This window comes from Phaethon aethereus (assembly GCF_964289735.1).
Source record: "Phaethon aethereus genome assembly, chromosome: 3".
In the NCBI taxonomy this organism is placed as follows: Eukaryota; Metazoa; Chordata; class Aves; order Phaethontiformes; family Phaethontidae; genus Phaethon; species Phaethon aethereus.
This window is the reverse complement of record NC_138576.1, coordinates 28,100,409-28,127,519: the sequence shown is the minus strand read 5'-3', so window position 1 is coordinate 28,127,519 and position 27,111 is coordinate 28,100,409. Positions and strand designations below refer to the sequence as shown.

Sequence of the window (27,111 nt, the reverse complement as noted above, 5' to 3'; positions counted from 1 at the left end):
CTGAGAGACAAAAGAGAAAGGCTTGATTTTATGGCCAGTCTTTGTATATTTTATCCATAGGTTTTCAAGTAATAAGACCAAAGCGAGTATCCAGAGTCAGCAAAATTAGTGGAATTTTGAGCTGCAAAAATATAAGAACTCTGAATTCACAAATATTTTACTGGAAGAAGGCAGGAAGGATACTAACTGCCTCTGATGACAGTCAGCAGAGAACCCCTTGGCATTTTTCTTGTGGCTAGATTTGAAATTGCCGAGATGCCTGTCAGTGATATTTTAAAATAAATTCTAATATTGTATTTTAAATATTTTATTTGTAAAAAACTGTCACTATCCTTGAAAAACAAATATTTCCCAGCCAATCAGTCAGCATCCAGTTCTGGTTTACAATGGCCCTCAGAAACAGGGAGGGTTTTGGAACAGCGAGCTTGAAAGGCAAAAAAGCAAAAGAAAAAGAGGGTGCTTTGAGAGCGTCATGTCTATCTGTGAACGACTGAAACAGAGACTTGGCTGTAAACCTGATGATCTTTTGCAAAAAATGACCGAGGGAAAGGTTAGTGAATTTAACAAAAAATCCCTGATACCCCAGAAAAAGAACGATCCAGAAACAATTTCCAAATCATACGGTATTTCGCTTGAGAGTAGTTTGGAAAATTGGCTGACACACTGAATGCTGAAGAAGACGACAAAATATAACCTGCTGCTTCTGAGAGAGCTGTTAAAAGCTGAAAACTATTCCATTTGCTATGTTCTCAGTTTCTGCTACCCAAATGAAAAGCATAAATGCAAGCGTGTGCATAAAGCCTCTTGGCAAAGACCTGCTGCCACCTGAACGGCCCAGTGAGCGGGACAGGTTTTATTCCGCATGGTCTGGATGCAGCCCCAGCATCCCAAACAGGGCAAGCGGACTCGTTGTCGACGCAGCCCCGTCTCTTCTCCTCGCTCCTCTCCTTCCCCGCAAGCCTTCTGCCAAAAGCATTGAAAGCCCAGGCTGGGCCCCATTTCCTCCGGCTGTGGGGAGCGGTCAGGAGGGATGCGGGGCAGGACGGCCCGCTGTCCCCATGCCCGTGCCCCCCCGCCCCGAGCTCTGGGCCCGCCGGGTCCCCGGGTCTCCTCAGAGGTCTCTGCCCCGCCCGCGCCCCGCAGTGGCAGGCTGCTGTGGCGCCGGCCAAGCCCGCACCAAACGCGGGCTGCCACCGCCGCGGCTCCTCTGCCGGGCGCTGAGGAGGGGGAGGTGAGGAGAGGTGGCAGCCCCGCGGCCGTCTCCGGGCGGGACGCCCCCCGCTGGCGGGGCCTGCCGCGGCCGCCGGGGCGCGGCGGCAGCCGGCGGCGGTTGGCGGGCTGAGGCGGCGGCTGCCGCAGCAGCCGCGGGAGGGGGCGCGGCGGGGATGCCGGCGCGGCGGGCTCCCGCGCTCCGCCAATCGCAGGCGCTGCTCGGGGCCGGGCTGCAGCCAGTGACTGCGGCGGGGGCTGCGGCGGGCGCGGGGCCGGCGGGGCTCCCGCTGGCCGGGAGGCTGCGCCGACCTTGCGGCTGGCTGCCGGGCGCCATGGGCACGGTGCCGTCGGCGCTGAAGCACTGCCTCAGCTACCAGCACCTACTCAAGGAGCAGCTGTGGATCGGGGAGCCAGCCGCGCCACCGCCTGCGGCGCCGCACCCCGGGCAGGTATCGCCGGGCGGGGGTGCAGGGATGGGATGGTGCCGGCCCTGCGAGGCGCGGCCGCCACCAGGGGGAGGCCGGGGCCCGCCGGGCGCGGGGGGGCCGCCGCCCCCTCGCCGCCCCCTCGCCGCCCTCTCGCCGCCCCTCACGCACGTACCCGGCGTCCCCGCGGCCCTCTGCCTGCTGCCTGCGCCCGGCCCTCGCCCCCCGCCCTGCCTACCCCCCCCGGCCCTCCCGCCCTGTAACGGCGTGCACGGGGGGCTGGGGGCCTCTCGCATCCCCACAGGCCGCGGGGCCTTTCCTGGTCAGTATTTCAGAAGACGGCTGCATTTACAGCATCTGACCGGTAGTGCACACACAGGTGGGCATCTCTAGTGGCGTTGGGGGCAGGAGTGAGGCACTGTTAAAGAAATCCACTCATCTGTGTCCCCCTCACCTGTTACAATCCGCTACATGAAAAGTCATAACATATATTTTGGCGAGGCCACAGTATCGCCCTTGCACCCCGGAGTTTGTATTTCTCAAACTGGGTTGTTGGTGGGCCCATCTGCTGTCGGGTGGAAAGTCATTACAGCCATCAGGGTGCGGAGGCAGTGCTGCCAACCCCTCTGGAGCAGCTGTACCCTTCTTTTTGGCCTGGGGTGCTCTGAGTACCTATGGGATTGTCATGGAGGGATGAGTGAACGTGGTTGCTCACCTTCCTGTCTGTCAGCTGTGAACATGAGTGGAGAGTGGCTGGAGACAGTGGGGAGTGGGAGAGAAGGTTAGGTGAGGAGGCACGTGGGCAGGTGGCCAAATGAAGACCCATAGGCCATGGCTGTCCTAACCATGGCTTTGGAAGGAAAGAAACAAAAGGGAAAGCTATCTGTGATTTTTAGGGAGAGGTTGCATAAATCTGGAAGGACATTGGAGGAAGGTGTCAATATGAAGTACTCAAAGAAGGAAATAACTCTGAGCATGACATTGCCTTTACTAAAACAACGCACTTGTTGCGGCATATTGTGTCTGAACTGTCATTCATTCCGAGTCTAACTCCAGTAATCAGCCAGTACCTCAAACATTAAAAAACATGTGCCAAGCTTAGAACAAAAGTGGTTTAAAAATCATGTCTTTAAAAAAATGCATTTCTTGTTCATTGCATCTTTCTTCTGCTTTCTACACCTTTCAGATATACTGGGGGTACATCTTCTGTTTTTCTCCACCATCTGGAAGTGAAATTTAATTATTAGGTAATTAGTTAGCAATGTAACTTCAGAGGTGGGGAGATCAAGAAAAATACAATGTTCTGACTGCCATGAAAGCTGGCAGCATTGCAGTTTTCCTTCAGATGATCTGAGCTTGTTATATCAAAAGCTACATACATGGAATACCCAAAGAAATACTGTTGTGAGCACAGGGCTTTTCTAGGTAAGCTCCATACAACTTCCAGCTATCACAATTCCTTGAGAATAGTGTCTATCCAGCACTGAATTTTGGGGAAATAATCAAACATAATTCCTTCAGTTGTTTCTGTAAAAGTGGAAAAATATATTCTTACTGTAAAAAGAAATACAATAGAATTAAAGGACTTTTATGTATTAGGCGTGAAGCAAAGCACTATAATCCTCTTGATGTGCCCTTGCTACATTTTGGTCCATCATTTTCTTCGAAAAGTGTGAACTTTTTTTAAAATTTCTTTCAGAATACCTTGATATGCCACTTGATTGCATCAGTCTCTACCGCCTATCAGACAAAGCATCTGAAAGGTTCAAGGGCTTTGGCAACAGAGAGGGTTTGAAGCCAAAGACAAGCGATAATATCTTCCCAGAAAATCATAGATTAAAAAAAAAAAGGTTTCTTTATTGTAATGGATGCCTGTAACTTTTGCTTCATTTTTGCAGTGCTCTTCTTTCATTTTCATCACCATTTTTCTTCCTCCAAGGATACAGAAAGATGTCTTCCACAGTAAAGAGCAAACATGAGAATTTGCTGCTTATCCTACCTATACATATTGATGTGATTATAAGCTTCATAGTCTACTGAGCCCGTTGACACTAATTAAGTCCGGAGTTGGTCACTGTTAATGTTTTAACATTTGCTTCTGTATTACCTTGGTGTGATTTTTATTAGATGATTTTTCTTTACTTTACATGAATCTGTTCAAATTTCCATTTGTCTCATGTGAATGCTTAAACAACCCATAAAGGTTTTACTTATGCTTTTGTGCATTCTGTACCAATCTTGTTCAAGAAAAAATGTGTTCCTCTTTATGTGATCTAGAAACCATAGCTCAAGTTTATCAAAAGTGTTGGCTTTTTTTTGACCAGTGCATGCAAGACAGTTATGGAGGCACCACTATAATTACATTTATATGGGTACACCAAGAAATAAAATAGGGGAAGAACAGTTTCCCAGAAATAATTTAGTACTTTTATGGCTGATGAAAATAAGGAGTTGGTTTTCTTGCTGAAATCTTTTCAGGAGTTTTTCGGGATTTTTCTTTAAACACAAAGTAAAATGTAGGTGTTGGTAGAGTGTTGCTACCAGGGCTCTTGTAAAACTAAAATAGTTCAATTTTGTCTAAAAATTCCCAAATATATAAAAATTTGGTTTTATACTGTGCTGACTAATTTGTGAAGGTCCAGGTCCAACCACTTGGAACTATATCAGGGACAAAATGATATGTCCTAGAGTGAGTAGTGGGATGTCTTAGTCTTTGTTTTCCCTTAATTTTCCTGTTCCATTTAGCCAACAATTCTGAAGTATGTTTACAACTGTATTTGACTTTAAAACACAGGGTTGCTTGAGGAGCAACGTTATTGAAAAGGAGAGCTGAAAAGCAAAAGGTAATTGGGCTAATGGCTAGACAGAAATTAAATAGAATTTTCTACTATTTATTAGTAGAATTTATTAATATCTGTTTCACTCTTATTCAGACTAGTCTGTATTATGTAAAAAACTATCGAACACCTGACTAGTCAATGGGACATCTCATTCCTGTTGCAGTATCTTCATCTTATTCCACTTTTAAAAATCTCTTAATCTTGTTTGCTTCAGAAATACAATCTTATGTTTCATACCAGGGGATCCTAGTTCTATCATTCTCTTAGTATTATCCCAGTGACTACTGTTTTTATTAATATGTCTGATTAGTTTAATATTAAGGGTCTGATTAATTTTACTAAATAGGGAGGTATAGCTACATAAGAATTTGTTAAAGACGTGGATTTATATCAGAACTGTAAAATGTTCTGAGAGGAGGTGGCGGTAGATGTTGCAGTATTAGTGAGATGTCCGCAGTGATTGAGATTGCTACTGATGGTGACTCATAGCACTTGACTGGAATTTGTAATGTACGTTGTGTTCTGTTTTGTAAAACGTTCAGGCAGAGCAGCAGGGAGGAAGGCTGGCTGTTCATCTGCTGCTGATGGTTGTCCTCTAGCGTAGCAGGAACCCTCTGGCTGGAAGGAGAGGTGTTCTGAGTGCAACTGACATGGTCTTATCCTACAGGCTTAATGTTGTTTTCATATAAGTTAAAATGGAATTTTAATGCATTAGGGATATGCTAAGGACACAGCAGGGAAGAGCTGGATGGCTAATGAAGTGGTGTAAAAGGCTGAGATGAAATTCAAGGATACAGAATGATTAGGACTAATAATCCAAACTAGAAACTGTGACATTATCAGTTAGAAGCGATTGAAGAAGAGAAGAAACTTGGAATATTCATAGGAGGACTATGAGCTACCAATACAGTACAGCTGTTAAAAAATCTAATATAGTCCTCAGATAGATCAAGTATTCCCAGTCAAACAGGGAAATACAGTATCATTGCAAAAGACTGTATCCAAGGCTTGTTCAATTTTGGTTAGTCATGTTCAAGAAATTGAATTCCAGCTGGGACAAGTTAGGTCTTCCACCACTGGAATGGTCAGGAAAATGAAGATGAAATGTAAAATGACTTTGGTTTGTTTGATATTTACTGTTAAGACCTGGAGGATGAGCAGGCAGGGAAAGAAGAAAAGGAGAGAGCTAGTTAAAAATAAAGGAATATGTTGCCACACACAAACAAACACTTATAATCTGTCTATATATTAAATACAGAGTAGAAATCTAAAAGCTAAGTATCAAGTGGCAACGTTCTTTAATAGTTTTGTAATCAAAATAATGAGGGTGAATAATTTATGTGATAGTTGTGGTTTAAGTCCAGCCAGCAACTAAGCCCCACGCAGCCACTCGTTCACTCCCCCACGGTAGGATGGGGGAGAGAATTAGAAGGGTAAAAGTGAGAAAACTCGTGGGTTGAGATAAAGACAGTTTACTCAGCAAAGCAAAAGCCGCACATGCAAGCTGAGCAAAACAAGGAATTAATTCACTGCTTCCCATGGGCAGGCAGGTGTTCAGCCATCTCCAGGGAAGCAGGGCTCCATCACGCGTACTGGTTTCTTGGGAAGACAGACGCCATCACTCTGAACATTACCCCATCCCCTTCCTTCTTCTTCCCCCAACTTTATATACTGAGCATGACATGATATGGTATGGAATAACCCTTTGGCCAGCCTGGGTCAGCTGTCCTAGCTCTGTCCCCTCCCAGCGTCCTGTGCACCCCCAGCCTTCTCACTGGTAGGGCAGTGTGAGAAGCTGGACTGTCCTTGACTGCTTAGCAACGACTGAAAACATTAGTATATCAACCCTATTTTCATCCCAAACGCAAAACATAGCCTCATACTAGCTTCTGTGAAGAAAATTAATTCTATACCAGCTGAAAGCAGGATGATGATTTAGGTTTAGAAAAAGGATTATATGATGTGGTTTCCATAGTAGTGAAAATGATTGGATTCTTAAGAGATTTTGAAGTTTATGTAATAGGGGATAGGTGACTAGATATTTAAATGATGTAAAACAGAGACAATTCCAAATCCACTTTTTAATTACAGTGTATGGCCTACAATACTTTGGAAAAAATAGAATTAGTTAAGGTCAAAGTGTTAACTTCACTGTGAATATTCATCTTCTGCCACTTTAAATCAGTGTATCCTACTTACTCTACAACTGGGTAGTGGCTATACATAGTGAAGTAGTAAGCATCTTTCTCTTAGACCGTTGTGTTTTAATGTACCACTAGCTAGGTGTACTAAGAGGTATAGTATATTAGGAGTATGTTAGGAGTTATATGGTTTGGCTGCCTACATCTACCACAAGCAAAGCAAAAATGAGTCAAAAACAAAACTCTAGTCTCTTTCTCTGGTGGATGTGGCTGTGACTCTAGGAGGCGTAAATCTATCTAAATAATCCTAATGTGTGCTATGTTATCGTATAGGATTTCTGTCTCAGATTTAGGCTGTCATGTGGGATGCAATACCCAGAATTATTACCAGTTGTTCAGTATATTATCATTGGAAAGCACAGTGTACATTTTTGTCAGTTTTATAACTGGAGAGGAACACAAATTCTCCATGCTAAATACTTACAATAATGAACAAGAAGCTTGGGTCCTCTAAAGTAGACAGCTAACTTGTGTTTAAGTGCCTATGTTGCAATGCTTTATACGCTACATGCCTAAATATCCAGCCTAAGATTCCTTCATCTCCTCACTGCATGACACCCTTGGATCAAGAGATTCACACAAGTGTTTTACTTTTGCAGTTTTAATTTGCTAGTTTAGATTTTGCAATATACTATCATGCTTTAAACATATGCTAGAAACCTCTCAAATTTGTTTTTAAAGTAACTTAAGAATAACAATGAAAACCAAAGTTCATATGACAATTATATATATTTATCTTAGCCAGTTCTTGTATTTGATGGTGGACTCTTGATTCAAATTGCAGTATGAAAAATGAGGCATACGGTATTATGCTTACCTGGGAGGAGAAGTCATGTCTGTTTTGTTCTAAACTTTTAGCTGCACCTCAGAGCAACTGATTTGAGACATACTATATTTCATGTTCTTTTTATTTCCATGTAATTATATATTCCAGGAACAAATTCACATTTTCAGGCTCTCCTTAAATAACTGTTTAGGATATTTTCATTTTTTATGTAATTTATTTAGTTTAAGATGTGCTATAAAAATTAGCTGTCAAGAATATTGCAAATCATAGAATCATATCATAGAATCTTTGGGTTGGAAGGGACTTTTTAAGGTCAAATGTATTAATTTATTATGACAATTACAATATGCAAGAAGTACATCATAATTTACATTCAGTTTTTTTCTGATCTGCTGAAATTCGCATAAAATGCATTTTTAATAGAGAAAAAAGATGCTAGATGTCCTGAACTTTATATTGCACAATTCTTGTTTCTTGACTTTCTAAAAGGATGACAGTATTTAAAGACACTTAATGAAATCAGTATAAAGTATATTAATTGCATGGGGCAAAGATCTTGCATCCTTTTTTTTCTTTCTCCTTTACCCACCATTCTTACTGTGTTTTGTGTTTAGATCCTGAAGTGCCAAGGTATTTAGATTTTATGTTGTCTTTCATGTAATTTAAGACTAAATAACTGATCACTGAGAGACTTTGAAATTCCTGATTTCCTGCCCTTCATATTCTTCTGCATGTAGAGGCCTTGTCAATACAGAACTCAGTAGATGGATCTTTTTCTCACTGAATACATCACAAGAATGGGGCTTTTTTTTGTTTTGTTGAAGATTCCCAAGCAACATTTATTTTCTTAATGTTCATAAGACACAAAGCATGAAAAGTTATTAAAAATAAATAGAATAATAAAGTAGAAAGGATTACTATAACTATAAACTAAAACTAAATTATAAACTATTAGGTTCAAATCAGCATGCTGTATCTTTTCTTGATGACTTTGGAGATGATAAATGACATTTTTATGATACGTGCTGACACTGAAGGTAGTAAATAAAACACAAAAACACACTCCCACTGAATTTAACCAGAGTAGATAGAGTTCAATGCTGGGTTCTTTCCAGAATTTTCTTTGAAGTCAAGAGGAGTTTCCTTTTTAGAAGGTCCAGTCAGTAGACTTATGCCAATTTTTTCAGCCAGGTCTTCTTTGTGAATGAGAGAATAAGAGTTATCTTTATGAATGAGACAACACTGGTGGATAAAATGTTGGAGAAAGTCTAAAAAGACTAAGTAGTTGGTTTGCTAAAGGTGCCAAACAGGATATTAGAAGTTAAGAGGCTGATAATAAAGTGTAAGTTTGATCTAAGTGGAGTCACTGACTTTTAGTTCTTTTGTGCCATTGAATTGTAAATAGTGGAAAGATAACAGGAGCTTTTTAGTTGATACAGATTTATGCTATATTGGGATTATTATGTGCGTTTAGAACTTTATAATACAGCTGGAAATGTTGTAAAGGATTTTACAGATCTTGCTCTGCAAATTTGGGAATTAAAAAAACACACAGGAAATTTCTACTCAGACCCAACATCTGTTTTTTGGTGAGATCCCATTTTTGACTTGTCCCACCTCCACCTCCTTCAAAGCCTACATATGGGCACAGTGATATTCATTTCCTCTCTTGCCAGCTCAAGGAAAAAGATTAATTTCAGACACCCCATGTGTCAAATCATCATTTTAAAATTCATACATCTTGAGGTCATTCTTCTTAATTTATTTTCTCATTGCTTTGGCTGAGAGTGAAGATAAGTGACTTGCCTAAGATCAACTAGATCCAACTTTAATTCCTACTGAAATAAATGGGAATAATATCTTTGTCTCAGGTTTTAATAAGGATTTTATTTACAATTTGTGGATCTTCTAGCTTCTAGTTTGGGTAAGGAAATCTCACAAGTGCCTTATAAGACTACTATAAGACTTAACTAGTTGGTCAGACATAGCTTTCATAAATCAAAATATTTACTGCTCCTAATTAATCAAATTTTGTATCTTAGAACTGTCTGATGAGGTGACTAATAAATAGTAGTAACAATACTGTCTATAGTGGCTTGGATCACAAGGTAGTTTTTTTCACTTAGACTTGGCTTAAGGGTGGGATGCTGGGTACCCAGAATGAAGTTACACTTATTTTCTCTCAGTTTGATGATACAACCTTTTTTAGTGTTTTGGAGGAAAAAGATAGCTCCAATTCTTGCAGCATCTGGGTTGAAAGATTCACTTGTTTATGAAAGTGTGTTTGAATTTTAGTTTCTCTGTGAATATCACACAATGAGGAACTGGTGCAGTGTAGGTACAGTCCAGAGATAAAGCTGAAATGAGTTCTTGTCACCCTCTGCTCTTTCACAACATAAATATTTGAGGCATTTAACCAAGGTGATGATACTCTGAAATTTTAGGAATTGAAGGTTATTGAGATCCTTTGATGTGTCAAATGTGGAAGGAGTTATGTTTAAAGAAACTTTGGGGGACTTCAGAAAAGTAGTTATTTAGTACTTCAGGCCGTGTTGAATTCTCTTCTATTGTTTAGCGCTCTCATTCATCTAACAAAGGTGAAATATTTTCTTTAGCATTCTTCTTTCCCCCCCAAATGTATATTTAAAAAGACAGATGAAGTATGAAAGAGAAATGTGTGTTAAAGATGGTGTGTGGTGTTGTGAACTTGCTGGGGAATGTGTACCACCTTACAGTGTGTGCCAATGCACATCGTAATGCATACGTGAACTTTGATACGAAGTACTGTGCACTCTGTAAGGCTCATCAATTAACTGAACCTCAGAAAATACTGGAACAGAAAAATATTAATTTTAAGAATGGTAATAAAAAGCTATCAGGCACAAATTTATAGGGAAAGGTTCTCTCTGGCTATCAAATCCATCCATCTTCTGTCACATAGAAAAGCTCATCAGGATATTGAAACTCTGAGAAAAGTTTCTTTACTGGCTGATTTGGAATTTCTGAGATAAGAGTGTGTTATATGAGGCCTGTAGCTCTGTGATCAAAGTCAGGCTTTCATACTGTGCTAAATACCAGTAAAGTTCACTCAGCATTTTTGCTTGTCAGCAAAGGGGAAATATTTTATTACTGCTGTATTAATCAGCAGTATAGCTGATTTGCTATAGCTTGTATAGCCCTTTTGGGGCAGAAATGTCAAAATGGTGCACACACTTTAAGACTAGGTCGTGCAGTGGAGCTAAAAGGTTTTTTTCTATTTTGTAATATGTTTATTAGTGACATAAATTATAATGAATAATAAAGTTTATTAAATATGAGATTATGAATTAGATACAGACTTTATTTTTCTGACTAGCTAGTCTTTTAATCAATCTCTGACTCCAAAGGAACCAGGAAACTGATAAATGCATGATTTACATTTCAGGAAAATACTTTCATGGATAGTTTTAATGCTTGCTTTTCAACCTTAAGGTATTAGAGTTGGAAGTAATCAGCTCATGACTTTTCAGAGTTTTACTGGGTTAGGAATAATACTGATAATGAAGATCATACTTTGGGACAAAATGTTGCAAAAAATGAAAAAGATGCTGCAGGTGATAAGAAGGAAATTGTATGTCCTGTCAGAATGTCGTTGTAGCTGATATTATTTTTAGATAATTCCCTTGTTAAATGGAGATGTATTTTATGGTTTGATGTAAATGAATGAAAGTTACTTCAATTGTTATATTACATTTGAATTTGTTATTTGGATTAAATATATTTACGAGAGTGATTCTCAGCAGCTCTTATGACAAAAAACCCAGATTTATTACATGCACAAACATGCGTTGGTAAAAAACTGTGCTGGCTAGACGTTTCTTCTTTGTTTGGCTGTTTTTTTTCATACACAGATGTTAGCTGTTTTGTATGGGAATAAAGGTGTTAGTTTATGAGTTTCTTGGAAAAAAAAGTTTAAAGGCTTTGAATACATGAGATGTGTGGACTGAAGCGCCAGAGGACATTGGTGGAATGTTAGGTGAAACCCGTGGGGAAATAATTCAACAGCAGCATCTGGAAAGGAACTGTATGTGGCTTTAGGGTTTACTTTTAATGCAAGTAGTTAAGATGAGATTAAATATAGGTGTTAGTATGTGAGAAATGGGGGAGCAAGGTAAGTGATGAAGGTATATCATGTGGAATACTGGGATTAGGAAAAAGATATAACAGAATCCACAGCGGATCACAGCTGAATTTTTAAAAGCCTGGAAACGTAATTTGAATTGAAGCAAAACAGCTTACATGAAGAATTTATTGGGGAAAGAGAAGAGAGAGGGTAGGCAAGTTCCTTGGCCCAGCTGTGTCTCACTTTTGCCTGAATGGTATGAAGAAGACAGAAAGCTAAGCTACTAAGCCAGCTGTCTGTCGGCTATACAGAGAGGAATCAACTGGTGATAGAGAATTTTCGCTTGTGTCTCTGCCATTTTTTGATATTTAGGACTTGATTCAATTGCCTAAGCACAGTTGTCTGGTGCTGTGTGAGATGCCCTAAGGTAGCTGAGATGGCTTGTAGAGTTGGCAGATATCAAACAGGACTTATGGGAGACCTGTGCCCTCTGGTGCAATAGCTGGAAGTGGGGTGTTATCTCAAGTGCACTAGGTGCCTGTAATTAGCCATCTGACTTGTGACCTTACTACTCAACTGAGTTGTTTCATATGCTTTTGACCATTGCTGACAGTCCTGAGAAGTGGCTTGATTCAGCCGGCCAGGCTTCATTGCTGATGCCATTTAAGATGCCGTATAATATCCTATTTTACCTCCAGCTGCCAAAAAAGGCACAGGTCCTGTGTCCTACATGCTGTGTTTAGGGAACCTTAAGACATTACATGTGATTGTATAAATTCGCTGTACTGGGATACCTAGCACACCTGTAGACATAAATGTGGAGATACCCAAGTTCAAATGTCTTAAAAGTCCAATTGAATCCTGCCACTAAGAACATTTCAGGACATTTTGAGCTTAGTGAGTGGTATGGCTGGATTGCCATTTAGTCCCTAAGTATTATTATCTACCATCAGAATTTAGAACAATCCTTTGGTCAAGATTATGTGTCACGGTAAATGAAAGTCCAGCTAACGGTAATACTATTAGATTTTTTTTACTTCTTTTGTGATAACCCAGTGTTACCTGTTTTACAATTTCCTTCTCAACTGTTGTACAACTTATTATCCAGAATATGGAGGCTGAAAAAATCCTCCTAAATGTGCAAAGTCTAGAAGTGGAAGCAATAAAAAATTAGGAAATCTCATTATTTATTTTGCCATGACAACCTTTAATCTTCTCAAATAGTCTGAAGTGATATGATCCCATTTTGGTTTTGTCTTTGTCATAATTTCTCCAGTACCAGTCCATTTTCTTCTGCTTGTTCCACTCCACTGTTTTCAGGTTTGCACAATTGGAACATGTTAAAATCTTATTACATTACTATTTAATGTAATAAATTGAAAATTTAACCAGTTCAGTAGAAGCTGTGACATATCCTTATGAGTACTTTTTAATAAGCTCATAAAAACTGATAAAATTTTTGAAATATTTGTTTTAAAAACAAGGCAGTAGATCTATCTTTTTTCTAAATTTCATATAAGGAAAATTTTCAATAGCTTTCATTTTTGTGAGTTAAATGGGCAGAAAATTATATTCTTTAAGTATGCTCACATTTGACTGATTCCATTGTGAAAATGGAACATTGTTATAACATCAAGAATGGTGGAGAGTTCAAGATACCATAATTTCCTTCCTACTATTGGGAAGTTATTATGGTAACACTTTGCAGATGTTATTTTTCTAAAAAGCTTTATAAATTTTAAATTCTCCTGAAGGATGAGTTGCCAACAGTGGCTAAATAAATAACCATTAAACTACTGTCATTTTTATCAGTGTCTTGTGGGAAGAGTGCTGTGGAAAACATAGTGGTGGGCCAGCTGTACTTGAATTAAAGATTTTCTTGATCTTTTAGGCACTGCCTTTGGACACAGAAGGTGATTTTGATGACAATAATAATTGAGAATAGTTGATTTACTTCCAACTTTTTACTTCAGTTCTTAAAGATCTATGCATAACTCACTTTTATTGACAATGAGGTATTTAAAGAGACTTTACCTGATAGGGTGGATGGGCTGGCTTGTCAATGTATTCATTTCCCCCCCACCATTGATATCCCAAATTATTATAAAGGGCAAATTACTTTCACATGTTGGTCTTGTAAGGGTGATCATGCCTCTGCTTTTTCAATGTGTGTGGAAAAACACCACTCTTTCTGCCTTCTAGAATTCGGTCTTCAGTCTTGCCTGTAAAACACCATACACACCATAATACTATTACCATAAATAATAGTAAAGGAAAGTGTGGGAGGTTTTGGCTCCAGTGTCATCAATATGCTGTTGATCTCAGTTCTCCGTATCCTTTTCATCCAGCCCAGATGGCAGAGTATAATTGCTTTTCCAGGCTTTGACCAAGATAGGGATATGGATGAAAGTGAGTTGGCTGCAAATCAACTTGGTTAATGGAGAATGCTGCTTGTTAGCCAAGGGAAGCATTTAGGGAAATAGAAAAAGGTAATGTATATGCCATGTCCTGAAAATACATTTTTAATTTTTGCTAAAGTGACTGGCTGTGTTGGCCTCTTACTAACAACAGAGGCCTCTAGTACCATTTATTATTAATGATTCCATTGTAAGACAAGTCTAACTGTGGTTGTCTATGCCTCTGCTACCACCTGACTCTAGTAATCCATTTATTTTCAAGTTATTAAAAATTATCTGTGACTACAGCACATCCCTCTGCTTTTAGGTTGCATGAACTGCTAGCTGTAATTGACACTTGTATTCAAACCTCTGCAATTCCACGTGCACTACATTTGTTGAAAATAGCAACAAATATTTTTTAGAAGATGGCAAGTCATCAGTGATAATTCAGAAAGTTCAGAGTCATCTAGGAGACTGTTACTTGACAGATTTGATCTATTTTTTTGTTCTGTCAGGTTATGAATGTTTTTATGTAAAATACAGACATGAATATGAAAGCAGGGCTTTTGTTTTGTTTTGTTTTAAAGATTGTGGAAAGTCTTTGGGCTTGATTTTATCCTTTTGAGTATTTGTCCTGTAATGCTACTATTTTTTTTCAGAGCATCCAACATCATGGCAGAGAATTGGTCATGGTTTGCAGTTGTTCTTAGAACTAGCTGCTCCTTCTGTTAGACATACAGTCCCTAGTTCCTGAGATTTCCTTTTTGAAGGGATGTCAGAACAGCAGTTTCAGTAGCTGTCTGTGGAATTTTCTGATCCACTGGAGCTCGCATTGAGCAAATTTTAAGCCATGACCACCAGAAATGCTTGCATGACTCTCTACTGACATGTAATAAAGTGTTGTCCTTGGCAGTATATTTTGAATGTAGCATGGACTGTCATGATTTTGATGATCACAATTTAAAACTTTATGCAATTCAAGTGTTCACATTTCTTACCTTTGCTTCCTAAGGGGAAAGGCTTCTAGGGATCTGGAACTATCTTCACATCACAGTAATTTTTGTACGTATTTTCCCAGTATATTTTCACTGGCTTTGTTTAAATTGAGATACCAAAATATTTGAAGAACAATAAGATTCAAAACCCTGAAAATATGTAAATTATTAAAAAATCTATAAGGTTGATATTTATATGCCTGTATTTCCCCATAATATTTATTTCTAATATTTGAAATAATATTAGTAATTGTATTAATGTAATAATGATATTATGTGTGTTTCTTCATGAATGCTTGTATTTTGAATAGGTGGTCTTAATAGGTTTTGCTCTTTACCATTATGTAAGATGGGAAATAGAGTTTTTATTCATTTTCTAATCAGTATAGACATTACTGTGTACCTGAGATTATAACCCGATAGATATATCTATCATTTCACTGTATCTGTGCTTTGCACAGTTTGGGGGGTTAAAAGCAATATATGAAAAGTTACAGAGCAAGGACTTAATCAGAACTGAAGCTAAAGAATATAGGCTAGCAATTCATGGTTTTATATACTGCTACTTGGAAAAGCACATGCCCAGTGTAGTAGTTCAGTGTAGCTCTCCAATCATGGAATAAATACTGTTACATTTTGTGTTCTCTTCAAATAATGGAGAGATGAAGAAGGAAATTTAGTTTATGAAGAAACTGAGACGGCCATAAAGAAATACAGGACAATATTGTTGCAAGATCAGTATGGTAACCCATGTAATTTGTTTGACTAAGAGTAGTAGTTTCAGAATGCATTCCAAACACACAACATGATAAAAAAATAATGAGGAATCTTTAAGCCTGTTTATTACTTCTGAACTTGGCACTTCCTCATGAAAGGGCAAGATGAGTAGTCTAGGAATGAATGTGAGTTTAGTCTTTGATGTGATATGAAAAGTAAAACAGAAAACAACTTTCATCCTTTCATGTATTTCAAAATGTATTAATAAATTATTACAGCTTGTTCTTACACTTTTAAAATAAAAGTGAAAGTAGACACCTCCAAACAGTATTCAAATATATGACTATCCTTTCAATTAAACCAAGCGGAAAGGGACAGGGTTTCAGTGTATGTGTATTCATAGGTCAAGCTGAGTTCACTTGAATTGGTTATACAAGGCAAATTACATGTTGGAGGGAGCTGCAGGTTTTGTTTGCACCTCTGGGCAGCTAAGCACATTCACTGTAAGCGAAAGGGTAAACTCCAAATCATGGAAAACAATATTCAGCAGGTGTTTCACACAAAGTATGTGGGAGTTGACCTTTTCTGATCTAGTATAAAGGAAAGTAGTCTGAGAAGTGAGGAATTCCTTCTCTTATTCCCTCTGATAGACTCCTGCAGACAGAGATTATATTGATTTATTAACTCTGTAGCTCTTTTGGAAAATGTGCTATTTTGTGTTGGCGTGAAAGAAATGTCCTTTCCTGTAGAAAGGACTTGCTTATTTGATTTGCTACATCTTGTTACATTTTGCTAAGACCTGGGAGATACTGTGATGTGAAATGAATTTACACACTTAGTACCCCTCCAGTGATTCTCTGTGCAGTGATTTAGCAAAACTGCATATCATGCCTCAGTTTTCTCTTTTATGAGCGGAGTTGTATTTGTGTATCAGACAGAGCTCTTTTACTGTTAGTTGGACTTTGGTGTACTTTTTTGTGTCAAACCCTTGTTTGTTGCTAGAACAAGATGTTCTTTGGGATTACTCTCATAGCATCTGACAGCAGTAGCTTCCACTGGGTAAGGAGCTGGTGCACCAGGATCAGAGAGAGTTAATGTACAAAGCACTAACTTTGACATGTTTATGATTGCTGCTGCTCTAATCTGGAGCATGTGATATTACTGGCCTCTATCAACAAAACTTCTGCTTACAGCACTAACCATTAACAACTACTGCACTTTCTTTTAGGTACAACTGATAGAAAGGGGCAGAGAGGGAGAAATAGGCTGCATTTTACTCCCAGCATGTATGACTTGGGATAAAGAAATGTTCAAGGAGATTTGAACTGGATGTCAGGGAGCAAGGATCAGATATTGTAATGAACTCTAGAATAAAGAAATTGCTCTCCGTTTGACTGTCAGGGAGCGGCAAGGGCCAGCAGCTCCCTAAGGGAAGAAGCTGATGGTAACAGGGATGGCAGGTCACCAGCCAGGGCCCAGATCTGCAGCAGCTGAGGTGAGCAGCATAGGCCTAGAAGTGGTAGCCAGGCTGAAGAGTCCAGGTCATCAGGCAAGTCTTGGCCTGTTCCAACTTTAATGATTCTATGATTCCATTATATAGATGATATTTTGTGTACTGTATGTCCATGAGTAGTGTAGTTAAGGGTGTGACTTGAATTTTCTAGTTTTGTGAAAGAACATTACTCTTAACACAGCAACATTTTTTAATAATGTCTAGAGCATTCCTTATTAATATAATTTGTTACCTTTTGACTTGTCAGTTCTTCAGAATTCTTCTCACTTGATAGAAGTCTTTTTATGAAATATTAATTTCTAGATAAAAGTCATAGTTTTTTCTTATTATTTGTTAGTTAATATTATTTGCACTTTATGACCTTTGTCTTTACTATTAAAGTCCTTTTTGTAAACAGGATTAGATCAAACAACTGGCCACTCCAGCAGCATAAGCATTTACAGTTTAGTTGAATTCCCTTGTGTTTAGACTCATATTTCTTCTGTTTTCATATGAGTGACTTGTATTTTATTGTAAACAGTCCTGCAACAATTTAATAAGTGTACTAGCAGATTATATTAGAATTTAATAATTAATGCAAATGACAGTAGAAATGTTAGAGCTATTACTTTACAATAGAAATCCATACACCGAATTCTCAGTCAGTTCAGATGATCTCCTGATATATGTCAATCACTACGCTTTCATGAGCTCACAGAAGCCCTCTAATAAAAGTTGTAAGCACACTCAAATTAAATTTCAAGAGGTGAGCTAAAGTAATACCTGTGGGTTTAATCCCCAGTACAAAATAGATGTAGACATACTGGATCAGGTCCAGCAAAGGGCCATGAGGATGATTAATGGATTTGAGCACCCATCATGTGAGGAGAGGCTGAGAGAGCTGAAAGTGTTTTAGCCTGGAGAAAAGAAGGGTCAGGGGGATCTTATCAATATGTATGAATACCTAGTGGGGTGAATAAAGAAGGCAAAGTCACTGGCAGGACAAGAGGCGATGGGCACAAACTGAAGTACAATAAATTCCATTTAAAGATCAGAGAAGTCTTTTTTTTACTGTGAGGGTGGTCAACACTGGAATAAGTTGCCCAGGAGTCTCCATCCTTAGAGGTACTCAAGACCCAGCTGAACATGGTTCTGGGCAACCTGCTTTAGTTGAGCCTGCTCTGAGCAGGGGTGGTTGATCTCCAGAGGTCCCTTCTGACCAAAATGATTGGTTTATTCCATGTAAGTTAACTCTGCATTTGACTAAATTCATTCTGTGATGGTTTACTTGCATTTTATATTTTGCACTCCTATGGACGGTCTCCAGTTGATTGCATTCTTTTTTGAAACAGGAGTCCAAAACTAGATACAGTACTTCTACTCATTAAGTGGCAGGCTACTTTTTTATCTATGACATCCCTACTTACAGCCTACAATTAGATTTGCCATTTCATTTTCTTTTTTTTTTTTCCTTGAGAGCATGATATTGTTGACTTATATTCAGTTTGTTATTCGTTTTAATATCCCAGTCCTTTTCCGTAGAACTGTTTAGTCAGGTACTCTCTGTCATCTGTTTTACAAAAATCTTTTTTGGGGGGGCTTAAAATTATTAAAATGGAGAAATAAGCATCATAGAATTTGTAAAGGACAACATACAAAAATTCTTTTAATTAGTCAGTCAGCGTCAGATAACAATAAGGATAGTCCTAAGTGTTGTGTTATGTATTGCTTTTATTGAAATGCATCATATTTATTTCTCCAGCATGTCAATGAAAGTTTGAATTCCAGTGCTGTTGTCTAAAGCACTTGCAACTGCTTTGTTTGTTGTATTTCTATGTTATCATTCAGGTCGTGAATATGCAGTGCTATCGTAAGAAAAAATCACTTAATGAAAGCTTCTCAAGGGTTGATGAGGTTTTTTGCTAGTCTTGGACTGTTCCTGGATACTGTTCTCTCAGTGGTCATGTCAGCAGCATATGGCAAAAGTTCTAGGACGAATACTCAGTTTATCTTTAATGAGGGATATTCACCAGGTGTATCCCACTATTTTCTGAGTATCTGTATTGTTTATATCTCACAGGTGAATCTTTTCCATGTTCCCCCTAGTTAACTTGGGAATGAATATGGTTTCTATCTGCCTTCCAGTGGTGTGAACTATATAAACAAGCCTCTGTAATACCACTTCAATCATTATTTGTTTACATACTAAGAGTTTAATTTCTTCCTGTTTATTTTGTCTATGCCTTCTAAAGTTTAGAGACGTCTATGTGTTCAGAAGATCGGCCACTGTTTTCTTTGTTCTCCTTCCAGCAATTGTATTATTTATCTCAGAGCCTTCTCCCATTTTTTGGGCATTTGTCCATGTCACTGCACATATACATATGGAGTTATGATGCCACCTCCCTGCTGATCCTTGTTGAACACTGCTCTCCTGAATAATTCTTCCTTGTACAAGATGGACCTACCTTTGTTCAGTTGTCCTCTGTGCCAGAACACCACCTTGTGGAAAAGGAAAGCAGAGCTCCATCTTTGCTTGGTCAGAAAGACCGAAAATACCTGAACCTCCAGATTCCTCTCCCTTACTATTGGGTCCTTTCAGTTACTTTTGAGCAGTTCTGGGTAAATATTTGCCAGTGCTATTAGTACCCATATGAATGAGCTGCATGGAATAAAAATGAGAAGGCTGAAGGAACCTCAGCCTCTTTACTAGATGTAGTGAAGCGGTGACAGAGCTTAAAAAAAGTGTTTGTTTAATTTGATTACATTTATAGTTATATTAAGAGGATTATACTGCTCTAATTAAGGGTTACTAGGATTTTCTATAATAAACTTGAATTTTCAGCTATTTATAGATCTGGGAAAACGTTCCCATACAGAAATTTGGCATTTGGTGTCTCAAGCTGAATGGTATAGCTTTCCTTTTTCTAATTTTTTTAAAAAAGACTCTTTGGCTGTATTCTGTTTTAAGGGAGGCAATTTTTTGTGGTTTTATATGCTTTTTGTTTTCCCTTGGCAAGGCTTGATACATGATGGAAAAAACAAATTTTCCAGGCTCTTAGTCTTTTATGTCAACTATTTCCTTTTTGATAGTTCAAACATTGTACTTTGGTAGTCATTAATTTTTAACAGAGTCGTTATATTATTCAATAAGCAGTCGCCTCTAAATATCTACTATAGCTACTTTTCATACTTTGTTACATGAAAATACTTCATATAATACAATCTAGTAAATATTTTTGTCTGAAACAGAATTATTTACCTGACATGTTTAGTATCTAATGTAAGTACTTGTGCATTTCTGTAAAGTTAACCTTTTTTGGATTCTCTTAAAATATAAAAACTATTTTTAATTTTTCTATTTATTTCTGTTTATATTGTCTATTTATTATCTGTAGACCACTTAACGCCATACTTGAAGGTGTTGAAATTCTCTGAGTTTGTCTCATTGTTGATTCTGAAAATCCTTCCAAGGTGATGGTGCACATTGGGAATCCTCCAGTTAGAGTTTGGGGAACTCAATCCCTCAATATATGAAGCCTGAGTCCTGGTTAGGGTCTAATGACATCCAGATAGTAAACAGAGAAATGTTTAAACTCTGCATAAGTTCTTAAAGACTTCAGTCTGTTCTGTGGATTTGAAGCTTGCCTAGTGAATGCAGATGGCGTTGAGCCTGGCACAGACTGTGACTGGTGGCTCAGGTGACTTCTTCAGCTGTTTCAAGTGATGTCCAAATATTCTGCAAGTGTGACACTGTGGTAAGAAGACTTCACAAGGAAGCAGGGAGTCTCTTTTTTTCTTCCGGGCAACATTGTCAAGTACATGTCTCCAACATCTTGGAAGAATTTCCTAACAGGTAGTTACTGAGTATTCATAGCACAGGTGAGATTAAGGTGAAGAGGTACTCCTTTGGCCACAGAATGGAAAAATGCTACAGTCATCTTAGCAGAAGATGGTACATGTACTCTTATAGTCTCTAATTTGTTTCTCAGTTTTATCCAGTGATTATGCACAGTAAAATGCATAAATAGTACATGGGGGCCTGAAGATAAGTATTCTGTCTCCCTTTTACTTGCTTGGTATCTGACCTTCTGCAGTGCAGCACAAGAGAAATTATTAGTTATACTGGGGAGAGAAATGATCAGAACAGAGTTTGCAAGATTAGTGAGAAACTGGCTGAGGACTAAATAAGAGATAATGTTGAAAGCAGATTAGACCAAAGAGACATTGGTGTTGGTGTTCCTCAGGTCTTTTTTAAAAAATATGTTTCTTCTATAGCACTAACCCCATTTTTTTGAGATAATATATGTTTGTGTTAAAATAAGGTAATCATGTTAGTCCAAATGTTTTCACCAGAAAATATCAAGGTGGTAAGATCTGCTGATGACAGAAAGATAGGAGACATTATCAGTATGACACTGGATGCGACACAGGAGGAACTGAGTGACCTTGAAGACAGTAGCAATCAATGTACTATAGATGAAACTAGATGAAATTCAATGCAAAGCAGGACTTCTGGACTCAGAGCCAAGATGTTTACTCGAAGTTGTTAGTTCATCAGCTCAAAAAGTTTAAGGATTTGTCTGTAGTATTGCCTTGAGTTTCCACTATGTAGCCCTTTTGAGAGTGGTCCCGGGAGTACATAATTCTCAGTGTTGTGTTCAAGAACAGTAAATTCAAGTTGGGACTAACTAGTGGACAGGAAGGCTATAGAGAAAATCAGGGCATGAGAGACTTGGACTGTGGCTCAAAGAGATTGTATACCTGTAGTATCACAGATGGAGAAGAAAAATCAGTACTTGAATGCCTTTCTGCAATGTCCCTTCCAAACTTCTGTCCCCTATGAAATCCACAGGCTGCAGACGTCCCCTGAAGAGTTGTGTGAATGGCTATTGCACGTGCTGTAGCTGTGTGAATTGATCTGTAAAGATGGGTACAGCACTTCGATTTCAGCACAAGTTTTACCACAGTAAGGACTGAATAGGATTTACAGGATTTGGCCTAGAAATTGAACATTTTTGCCACCGAGGTTTTATGGACATTTTTCATGCTCTAAATTAAGCTTTGGTTCACATAATCTATTTTAGCTCCTTTTTTTTTTTCAGTCACAGCTTTACTCATAGTGCAGCTGTGGCATTTGTCTTGTAACAAGAAGGATCTGATAATCATGAAATAACCCAGATTTATGCCTGTAGTGCTGAAGTGGTGCCATATTTGTGAAAATAACTTAAAAAAAGTAGAAACACTATGCAGCAGATGTGAAGGTTTTACCTTCACATTTCAGTAGGTTTATACTGTCAGCGAGTGTGGGCTTAGCACAGCCTGACAGAATTTTAACTTACCACATGTTCCACGTGATCAAATAGATGCTATACAGCTGTTTCCCATTCTTTTTACTGGGCTCAGATAAATACACAGTAAATGATCTGAAATATGTTTATTGTATTTTGGGTAGCGTTGCGGCTGTTGCTGCAGAGATCTTACTTTTACCCACGGGCACCGAGAATGTGGGGAGAAACAAAAGGTGCTGTAGGAATGCTCATTTTCCATTCCCATGAGGAGAAATTAGTGGCCGTTCGGTTGAAACAACGCCAGTGATACTAGCCAGGGAGGGATGGAAAATGGGTTTTTCATCTAGTTGTGGATGATGCGAGATTAGTGGCCATATTTACACACTGCAGAAGTGACTTCTGGTCTCTGGGAGAGCTGTGACTCGCGCGGGTGGAAACTGTCCCCCTGGGCTGACAGCGTCATCCTTCCCGCGGAGTTTAACTCTCAGGGAGGGTGGTGGGTGCAGCAGGAGCAGCCATCCCACAGGTACCTCACGCTAATCCCAGTATGGGCTTTCAACGCTGGAATAGACACACTGATTCTGTATTCAGTGCAATACAGAAAACAGGGCATCTCCAGAGCTCCTGGTGGGGCTGCCTGCATCCCCCCTGTCTGTTCCTTGGCATCATGCCCCAAGTTGGCCATTTGATTTGTTTTTTACAGACAGACACAGCTTTTTTGGAGTCAGTCTTAAAGCAACTGCTCTGAACAGTTTCAGGACTTAAAGGGCCAGGTTATGTTAACTGCCACACCTGCCAACTTGATTCAATAACAGAGCAGCTAAATAATAAAGAAGGAAGTTTCATTTCCCTTCACCTGCTTTTCTGCTCTTGTTTCTCCTTCCACCCGCCCCAACTCCCCATGCTCTCCTTAGCCCTTTGACCTTACTGCTGTCTTCCTTCCCTCCTTTCACTGTCAGCCTCCTACCTTTCCAGATCTTTCTTTACACCTGGAAAATTCTTCTTCTTGTCTACCAGGGGCCTTTCTTGTTCTCCTTTAAATCCTTCTTTAAAACCTTCATCTTCAAGCAGAGGAATTACTTTCATCTTTCATTAATAAACTCATCAACATTTCTTGACTGCTCTGTTCTTTTCAGATTTATAGCCTGGTCTTGCAGTCATTTACTGAGAAGCAACTGTTCAGTTAAATTGAGAACATTCAGTTGGAAGTTTGGAGGACTCGATTGTTCATTTGTGAAGCTTCAAAATGGGAATATTTCTCACTCTGTAAAATACAATGTTTATTTTATGGTTTTATGTACATTTTTATAAAAAAAATTGGGGCCCCAGAGGAGCAGTGAAACATGCATGCAGATAACTTCTGCTTTTAACTTTTATTCCCTAACTCAAGGTGTGGAACATGTTCTCACAGATTTTTAAAGGCCGTGAGCAAAGTTACTGTTGACAGTATGACTTTATACCCAGAATCATATGAGAGGGCAAGTACAAGGTGTACCTTTGATTTTAGTGACCTTTATTGTTTTGTGTTTCAGTATTGATTTGTATTTCAGGAATCTCAAGCATCTGGACTGCCTGAGTACATAAAGATTGTAGAAGTTGGGCCAAGAGATGGATTACAAAATGAAAAGGTAATTTTTCTCTTTTTTTGGGGTGTGTTTTGACATGGACATCGGCATTATTTTCATTGTGTAAAATGCATATATCATGCTAATTCTGTTTCTTCATTTTGTACTATAAACATATTTATTGATTTCTGTGTTAATAAGTGTCTTGTATATTAGAATAAAGGTATATTACTATTTAGCCAGATGTTAAATCACATAATTTCTTGCTATACTTGGTTAACTAGCTTTTCTGTTACTCTGCTGCCATTTTTCTCTCTGGTATTTTTCTTATCAATCAATCAATCACATTTTGTAATGACATAACTGGTAAATGCCATGAAACACTGGCTATCTTCATAATATGTGTTTGTGCTACGTGTGCTACTATAGTAGGAATAGTATAATAGGCTTTGTCACACTTCTTGCTGAACAGGCATGGAAAGAAAAGAAATTACTCTTTTGACAATATTTGCCTGAAGAGTTGGTAGGGAAGCATGGAAGAAGATTGAAAGAGACTAGGTAAAATAGGGTACGTGTATCAAAATCATCATCTTTTTCCGCAAACAGGAGGATAAGCTTATGTATATCGTTGTTACTGATATCAAAGGTGTTACCAGTATAAACAGAATAGGAGAATTACTCTGCCTCAGCTGTGGACCTTTTTTTGATTTTTCTCTGGTTGAACTATTCTGTGTTACTATTTTCTTTGTCACTTCTTTGCTAGGTTGGTGTTACTACCAATTAGTTGGTTACTAACAATTAGTGAGGCTAGATCTATACCAAATTACATGGAAGTGCTTCCTCGTTCTTTTGTGTGGACAAAAAATGGAGTAGGATCGTACATGCCACCTAGTGGTTTCCTTGTGCAGTACCTTCCTACTGTCATGAAACAGTGTAGTTATGGCATAATATATGAGTATAGTTCATTATTAAAAAAAAAAGTATTGATTATGTGCTAGGAATATTTCACTTAAAAAAGTTTCTTTCCACATTAAATACTTTACTACAGTGTATCTCCATGTCTGTAGGTGATAGTCCCAACTGATATCAAAATTGAGTTAATCAACCGGCTTTCCAGAACAGGCCTGCCTGCAATAGAAGTGACCAGTTTCGTTTCATCCAAATGGGTGCCTCAGGTATGTAAAATTATTACCATTCAGAACTATTTCAATTTAAATGCCATTCCATGCAGTGGAGTTTTCCAGTAGTATAGCCTGTATAATTATACAAGAAAATGGAACATAAATAATATGTTGTTTATTCATAAAATTGGATGCTTTTATCAGCACCATTTACACAATTTTTAAGTTTTATGCTTTTATTCAAGTCAGCTGAAATTTGGCTACTTATTAAAAAGTAGTCAAACTTGAAGAAAAGCCAGCAAGCTGCTCAGAAAGCTGGTTAAATCCCTAACTCAGCAGAGTTAGGGAGCAGGTTGCTCCAGAAGGGAAGGGGAACTGGAATCCTAGAATCATTAAGGTTGGAAAAGACCTCTAAGATCATCAAGTCTAACCGTTAACCTAGCACTACCAAGCCCACTAATAAACTGTGTCCTTAAGAACCGCATCTACACATCTTTTAAATACCTCCAGGGATGGTGACTCAACCACTTCCCTGGGCAGCCTGTTCCAATGCTTGACAACCCTCTCGGTGAAGAAATTTTTCCTAATATCCAATCTAAACCTCCCCTGGCGCAACTTGAGGCCATTTCCTCTCGTCCTTTCGCTAGTTACTTGGGAGAAGAGACCAACACCCACCTCACCACAACCCCCTTTCAGGTAGTTGTAGAGAGCGATGAGGTCTCCCCTCAGCCTCTTCTTCTCCAGACTGAACCATCCCAGTTCCCTCAGCTGCTCCTCATAAGACTTGTTCTCCAGACCCCTCACCAGCTTCGTTGCCCTTCTCTGGACACGCTCCAGCAACTCAATGTCCTTCTTGTAGCGAGGGGCCCAAAACTGAACACAGGATTCAAGGTGCGGCCTCACCAAGTACAGGGGCATGATCACTTCCCTACTCCTGCTGGCCACACTATTTCTGATACAGGCCAGGACTCTGTGGGCCTTCTTGTCCACCTGGGCACACTGCAGGCTCATGTTCAGCTGGCTGTCGACTAGCACTCCCAGGTCCTTTTCTACTGGGAAGCCAAGCACGTTAACAAGGGGAGCCGAGCTTGTAGCCTTGTTGACTAAAGGGCAGTCCAACAGTCTGTGAGAGCAGAGAAAGTCTGGTGAGGGTAACCAGGGCAGCCAGGAGTACCGAGGTGAGTCTGCAGTGATGCAGCAGGTCCAGGGTCGAGCTGAGAGGTCAACTATGTGAGATAGATAGTCAGGATGCAATCAGTAAGGTACATGGCCAAGTACAGGCTTGGCTGCTGCTGTGCAGCTGCACTGTTTCTCAGGCAGGGTGGAAGCATTATTGTGTCTCAGCTTAAAAGTTTCTTCTGAGTGAAAGAGATGGTAGGCCACATTAAGACTTCCTTAACAGAGCTGTTTGGGGGAGCCTCTGCTAATCTGCTTTATGGCTTTTATTGATGAGCTCCAAGGCTGATTGATGCCTCTCTATTTGCTATCTTCTTATCAACGAGCTGGCCTTGAATGTAAGCAGCTGAACTCTAAGAAGGGGAGCACTCTGGGCCCTGATCAATAGAAGTGCTAGGAGTACAATTTGCTGTGGTTACTACATAGGGTGTGAGAAATCTTGAATATTGTAATTGCTCTCCAAATGTAAATAAATTAGCAGGTGATTCCCTATTTCCCCCTTGCAGCAGGAGGGTGGGAATTTGTATGAGTGTGTATGTGCAAGGGACAGCAGTAAATGGGGAGTGAGAGAACTGGGTCACAGGATGCTGAGTGGGCATAACATTTGTGGGACGATGTATCAGTCCTCTGAGTAAAGGGCAGCTGGGATATAGGATGCTGAGTGTGGACATATTCATAAACATTTGAGAATATGAAGCTGTTGGGCTTGTGCAAACTGGGGAAACTTCTGTAGGGAGCTCCCTAGCACCAAACCAAGGGAGCAGACTCCCCAGGCCTAGGGTTTGTGTGGA

At 39.3% G+C, this 27,111-nt stretch overlaps 1 protein-coding gene across 1 annotated transcript in view; it reads left to right on the top strand.

Annotated features, from left to right (window-relative positions):
• Positions 1-1,544: 1,544 nt before the first annotated feature.
• Positions 1,545-27,111, top strand: part of HMGCLL1 (3-hydroxy-3-methylglutaryl-CoA lyase like 1) — a gene marked incomplete at both ends in the record, with an annotated part of 82,151 nt that continues 56,584 nt past the window's right edge. The window contains 3 exons of the mRNA XM_081997631.1: positions 1,545-1,661; positions 24,009-24,086; positions 25,091-25,198. Coding sequence (XP_081853757.1) covers positions 1,545-1,661; positions 24,009-24,086; positions 25,091-25,198 — 303 coding nt within the window. The remainder of the gene's footprint in view (positions 1,662-24,008; positions 24,087-25,090; positions 25,199-27,111) is intronic.